At 45.5% G+C, this 6,898-nt stretch overlaps 1 protein-coding gene across 1 annotated transcript in view; it reads left to right on the top strand.

Annotated features, from left to right (window-relative positions):
- Positions 1 to 451: 451 nt before the first annotated feature.
- NNT (nicotinamide nucleotide transhydrogenase) overlaps positions 452 to 6,898 on the top strand; it is a 94,746-nt gene continuing 88,299 nt past the window's right edge. The window contains 2 exon segments of the mRNA XM_030330247.1: positions 452 to 551; positions 5,898 to 6,101. Coding sequence (XP_030186107.1) covers positions 5,945 to 6,101 — 157 coding nt within the window. The 5' untranslated portion in view covers positions 452 to 551; positions 5,898 to 5,944.

The following is a 6,898-nucleotide window of genomic DNA, read 5'->3' as shown; positions in this document are numbered from 1 at the left end:
TTCCTTCCTTCCTTCCTTCCTTCCTTCCTTCCTTCCTTCCTTTCTTTCTAAAGGAATATCTGTTTTGCCAATCTCAAATATTTCACTTAAAGTAAAATGCAGTGACCATGCTGACACTTAATGATGATTCAGCTTTGGGCAAGTGAACCATTTTATACTGTAAATTTTATTCTTCCCACTTTCAATCAGAAAACACCTGCAGACTAACAACTATGCTCAAAGAACAAATAGGCTCATGTTTTGCTGAAGTCAACTTAGGCCTTCTCAAGACACTTAAGGTCCACCAAAGACGCTCTCTAGCCGTTGGATATTAATACTACCAGCAGCACACGGCTTTCTCTGGGCCCATCGGGGGAAGACGAATACGTAGACGTGTGTTAATTTTCGGGCCTTGACATCGTTTCCGAGGAATTTAACTCCACCTCTCCCGGCAAAAAGGAACAACAACGCCCTCATTCCCGCCCTTCACCACCCCTTGGCCTCCTCCCACTTTCCTTTTGGTCCTCTTCTGTTACAGAAGTTCTGATTTTTCCTAGAGTGCTAGAGGAAAGGTACCAAAGTGGAATTATATTACCCTCTTACTTGCTCTGGTGGGACACTAGAGAGGAAATCACACTTGGGATTGTAACTGGCTCTCCAGGGGAGAGAGCAAATGTAGCCTTGAAAACTTCAGCGGCCGCGTTGGGCTCCAGGTTTGATTGACAAGGACGCGCCGAGGGAAGGCGCGGAGGCGGGGCAGGGGGCCTCGGGTCGAGCCCAAGACAAAGAGGTTTTGGTTGCCACCCAGGAGTGGAGGGCCCTTTGGGGTAACTAGCCTTGGCGCGCTAAGGGGGCGTTTGGTGCGGTCGCTTTCTTGTCCGGAGGGAGGGCGGTAGGCTCTGGGGGCCCGGAGGGCATAAGGGCCTGGTGGGGAGGGGGCTCCGGGCGGAGGAGGGGGCTTGGGGGTGGGGGTTGGGGGGCTGCGCCGCCGTCACGTGGCCTCCGCCGCTGCCGGGTTGGGGCTGTTCTTCCGGGTTGGAGGCGCAGCTCCGCGGGGCCCGAGCCCGGGGCTGCCAGCGCGGCTTCCCTCGCGGCGCGCTGCCCGGCCGCCCTGCCTCCCAGCCAAGGTGAGCCGCGCGGCGCGGGCAGTCCTGGCGCGCGTTTGGGGCACAGCTGGGGAGGGGGCGCGGGGCTGTTGGGGATGGTCCGGGCCCCCGCAGGGTAGGAGACCTGTCAGGGAGAAGGGGGCGGGGTCGGTAGGGACCTGGATGTGGGGTGCACCCGGGCGCCCGCAGGCCAGAGGCTGGGGTCCGGAAGGAGAACCGTGCCTTGAGGGCCCCATTCCTTGTCTTTTGCCGGGGCGACGTGGAAGGGAGCGGGCGGGTGGTTGGGAAACTGGGTCCTTGCAGAGGGCAGGGAACGAGGCGGCAGCTGTGTAGGTGCAGGTCTTGGAGCTTTGGGAGGACAGCAGGAGTCCTACGGGGTCATTTCGACCGGCAAAATGGGAGGAGGGGGGAGGTCATAGAGGACTTTCCATAGAGGGTGCGCCCAGAGAGGTGGTAGCTGGACGCCCCGAAATTGTGCTTGAACCTTGAGGGAATTCAGGGTCGGCGATCGTTTGGAGACTTAGGAGGTGGCGAGCGAAAGTTGTGAGTGTGTATGTCTGTGAGGGTTGGTGGTCTGAGCAAACTTCATCCAGGCAGAGAGAGGGGCCCGGGCTGGCGACCGGGAGGAGACAGCAGTGGGGGCAGAGCTGATCTGAACCCCGGAGGAGGAATGACTGTAAAGCGACCGGGGCCAATAGGCTTCCAGGGAAGGTTATAAATAGCGGTCCCGCGCAGATGCCAGCCAAGCTGTAGTGTAGTTGCCCAAGGAGGGGCGGGACCGGTGGGTTTGGGCGAGGTCACGCTGCCTGCCAGTCTAAGCTTCTGTAGGGTATTGTGTCCTTGGTTGGTATGTTTCGCTTTAAAAACGTAACTTGTTTACGGTGGCAGGCGTCCTTTATTCGCCCTGTGGTGCAGGGCAGTCCTAAAGCGATCTCTTTATAAGGAGTCTTTTAGGACAGACTCTTCCCATGGTGTTTGCATGCTTTTATTAAAGTGCTTCCCTCTTTAAAAATGTTCATGTCTTCTGCCATTTTTAAAATGTTTATTTATTTTGAGAGAGAGAGAGAATCCCAAACAGATCTCGTGCTGGGGCTCCAACTCATGACCTGAACGGAAACCAAGAGTCCCTCGCTTAGCCAACTGAGCCACCCATGTGTCCCACTTCTGCCCATTTCTTAACTGGATTATTAACTATAGAGAACAAACTGAGGTTTGCTGGAGGGGGGATGGGTTAAATGGGTAATGGGGATTAAGGAGGGCACTTGTTGTGGTGAGCACTGGGTGTTATATGTAAGTGATGAATCACTAAATTTTACTTCTGAAACTAATATTACACTATATGTTACCTAACTGGAATTTAAGTAAAAATCTGAAACTATAAAAAAATTAAAGAAGAAAAAATATTCCCCTTTTCTCTGTTGCACACCTTTTATTTGCAAACCTGGCTTTAAAAAATTTTTTTATTAAATGGACAGTTTAGGACTACTTTTTTATCAGCAATGTGCTAAGCTGTTTACCTTTGCTGATGGAATCAATCTTCCGCAAGGCTACACAGCATTTCGTTTTTGAAGGAAATTTCCTGAAACTCTGGAGAAAGAATGTGTTTTTATAGACACGCAGGTTTCAGGTTACCTAGTCCTAGTTATTTATTCATTCAGTTAAAAAGTACTTGTTCTCCTCCTTTGTGCAAAGCGCCAGGCCGGAGGTAATAACAAAGTGAGTAGTAATAGCAATAAAGATATTGTGTCCTTTTACTCCTTACAACAACCCTATATAACACAGGTGCTATTATCATTTTAAAGATGAGAAAATCAGGTTCAGAGAAGGTAAGTGACTGACTTGCCAAGGACACAGCTAATAATTGCAGAATGAGGGCTTGCAACCCACAGTTCACCTTGTTAGCCTCCTAGGCTGTCATCATTCTGACGTGCTTGCCCTCAAGAGTTTTAGTACCTATTAGGGGAGATAGTTGCCCAAATAACTTACATTACACTGCTGTATGAGTGGTATACTAAATTTTTTTTTCAGTTTTGAGTTGTAAAGCTTTCCCCCATTGCTTCAAAGCCATAGAAGCACATGAATAAAATAGCTTTAAAATAATGATAGGGGACATTCAAATATTCTCTGAATATATTTCAGGGTCATTTGTATTTAATTTAGTCTTAGCGATAGGGACTGTTCTTGCCAATAAACTACTTTCTTAAACATTATTTGTTTATTTACTTTTTAATGTTTATTTATTTTTGAAGGAGAGAGAGACACACAGTGTGAGCAGGGGAGGGGCAAAGAAAGAGGGAAACACAGAATCGGAAGCAGGCTCCAGGCTCTAAGCTGTCAGCACAAAGCCTGACACCTGGCTTAAACTCATGAGCTGTGAGATCATGACCTGAGCCGAAGTCAGACGCTTAACTGACTGAGCCACCCAGGTGCCTTTTTTAAATTTATTTTTAAGATAGAGTATGAGTGGGACAGGAGCGGGGGAGGGGGAGGGGGAACAGAGGCTCTGAAGCATGCTCTGTGCTGACGGTAGAGAGCCCGATATGGGGTTTGAGCTCAAGAAACGTGAGATGATGACCTGAGCTGAAGGCAGACACTTAACTGAGCTAATTGGTGCCTTACCAATAAAACTACTTTCTGTTCACTGTCTTACATGTTTATAACTTAAATAAATTGGAATTTTGGGGCGAAATTGGCCTCTGAAGTCCTCTGCCTTAATTGCCATCTGATGCCAGGGATCTATTCAACATCAAATTACCATTTTCCAAGTAGGCAAGGCTGTTTTTCCAGATGGCCCGAAACAGGACTTCTGCTTTAAAACATTGTAAAATCTATTCATAAATGTTTTAGAGCCTAATGGGGCCCTACAAACAAACTTTCTTGTGCTTTTATATATGAGCAGACTGAGGTGCAGAGAGATTCAGGGAGTGAAGTGGCCAACTTAGACAATACACAGGCTCTATTATATCTAGCTTTGTTCTCTCCCTGGTGAGGTCTGGGTAAACCTCATCAGCCCCATGAGAACAGTGGTTGTTGGGGAGCTGGGATGATCTAAGAAGAGAAACTAGAGTGAATGGGGAGGCGGAGATAAGACTAGGTCATTGGTAATGGTAGGACAAATCTCCCCTAAGGCAAGAATTACCTTTTATATATCTTTGTATCTCCCTTGGTTGTTGGCATAGATTCAGTGACTGTTTTGAATATGTGGCTGAGTTTCGAATTTTTGGCTCTCTGTTTTCAACCATGAACAACCCAGAAGTGACCCATGAATAAATGAGGAGTGTATTTATGGGATTCAGGGGTGCTTGGGATTGAAATGAAATGACATGTGGAAACACTGAAAATCTAAAAACCTGTTCAAGTGCAAAGCATTATTATACATTTTTGATTGCATGCCTGAACCCATCTTGCATACTTCCTCTTCCTTAGCTTTTTTCATATTACTCTCTCTATCTCAAATGTGTTTTTTTTCTTTTTCTGAGCTCTGTAGGAGGACATAATCTCCTTTGATCCCTCAAAGAACTTTGGACTTGCCTTACTCTGTAGTGTTATTACTTGTTGACTTTTCTTATCTCAGAGCATGTGATCTATTCCAGTGTGATTCCACAGATGCTTCTAATGACTGTGACTCTGAAACTCAGCCCTCTATATGTGTTTGTTGAATTAAAGGTCATTTTAAGAATAAGCACCATCTGGATTAAGGATTTCCATCCCCTGTGTTGCTTTCTGGTATTTGTAAGAAGTTGCTTCAGGGAGTTGTGGCAGCAGCTCTGAGTGAACTAGACCCTTCTTCCTCTGGAGACTGGAAGAATGTTCATGGAACTGCTGGGATTGGGTGCTGGGCCTCCTGAGGGCCCACATGATGGGGCAGAGCCTAAAAGTGTAGTTGGTGGAGTCAGCTGAATTTGACTTGAGAGTTCCAAATCTTCTGCTTCCTGATTTTGAAGGAAAGAAAAGAAGGATGGGGGAACTCTGAGAATCAAGGGGATGGTGGGCGTGCCTTCCATGCACCCCTGGGGATCTGCCATGGAGAACAATGGAGGTTGCCACTGAAGCTTAGGTCAGTAACAGCAAAGGTCAGTGATCCTCCATCCAGCCCAGTTAGAGCTGGTGCAAAGTGGCCGCTTGTGAGAACCACTGATGGAAGAGTTCCTAGTTCCATATCTACAAGCACAAACCTATGTGATATTGACATTCTTCTTTTTTAAAATTGGAGTCATATCCCACACATGCTTAATTTTCTTGAGATGAGCACTTGGCAGACACGAATCTCATGTTCACTCAGGCTCAATTCAGGGGGTCTTACAGGATAAGCATCTTGCTGCACTGAATAGGTTGCCAGTGTTTTCTGTACAACATTTGTAGCTAAACAAGTTGCTATTGTACTATACAGCATTATAGACAATTTAAGGGAAATCCAAGGGTGACTATGCAATTTTTGCTGCGCATGCAGACTTAGAAGATAACTTTCATGTAAGATGTGATTGGACTCTATAGCAATTTTCTTTTTTAGCTTCCCTGCTACATTAAGGATCAATTAAGGTGACCAAGGCTTGGAATTGAATAGTGAGTTTATAACCACAGTTTTAAGTGGGAGAATGGATTCCGAGTTTTAAATATATGAATTGGAAACAAACTTTTGAAGCATCTTCTCTAAGTAAAGGACTTGGCAAATAAAATTCACTGTAGATGCCCACATACAGCTGTTATATTCCAAGCTCTTTGAATTAGTATTTTTTAAAAAAATTTTTTGATGTTCAAATGACAAAGTATGTTTTTCTTGGCATATAAATATTTTATTTTCTTTCTTCTTAGTGATTTACCCTCAAGGAAATTTGGGATTCAGGAAGTTGGGAGCTCATATGAACATGGCGAACCTACTGAAAACCGTGGTGACTGGCTGTTCGTGTCCTTTACGTAGCAATTTGGGGTCCTGTAAGATTATACCCGGGAAGAAGGATTTTTTACGAACATTTCATACTCATCAGGCACTGTGGTGTAAAGCCCCTGCCAAACCAGGTAAAGTCTCACTTCAGTGTATATAGATCAAACCTTCAAGTTGTAGGAGCTAACAGATCTCCTGATGATTGATAAAAGGAAAAGCGATGCAGTTTTATAGCCTGGTGTTGGTGAGTCATCATTTTTCGTTAAAAAAAAAAAAAAACAACCCTAATGAGTGCTTTTAAAAATATTTTCCATGTATAGAAGTTTCTGACTGTCAGTGCTAATAGAGAAGAAAATAAAATAGAACAAGAGAAATGATAAACCAGTTGAGTTGTATCCGGGAAACTATTGCTCATAGTAACCATTTGTCTTAGCAGCTCTTCCTTTTTCCTTGTCTTTTTTGAGGAATTGTACTGTATATGGCTCATCTATGCTGAGGAACTAACAACTGAGTGTATCAATTAATTTGTAGTACTGCTTCTCGATTTACTGAATGACAGCTTCATCTCAGTTGCTCAGGTCAGAAACCCTGGAGTCATCTTGGTCTTTATAGTAGGTATGGGTTAGCTCTACCTTGTATCCAGGGTCTGTTCTCATCATCGCCACTGTTATCGTCCTGTTCCGAGCCACCATCATCTGTCCCCTGGACTGCTGTGCTAGTCTCCTAAGTGCTCTCTATGCTTTCTGCCTCTGCCCCCACGACAGTCTGTTCTATACACAAAAGCATCGTCTTTTTAAAATGAAAGATCATGGCACTCTTCTACTCAGAATTTGCCACCAGTGTCCTAGCTCATGCAGAGGAAGAGCTGAAGTCTTTGAGTAGCCTACAAGGTGTTCCCTGCTAGGGTCCCCACTCACGTCTGTTCTTGTGC

This window comes from Lynx canadensis, chromosome A1, assembly GCF_007474595.2.
Source record: "Lynx canadensis isolate LIC74 chromosome A1, mLynCan4.pri.v2, whole genome shotgun sequence".
NCBI lineage: Eukaryota > Metazoa > Chordata > Mammalia > Carnivora > Felidae > Lynx > Lynx canadensis.
Note: the sequence above shows the minus strand (reverse complement) of the source record. Positions and strands in the feature narration are given on the sequence as shown.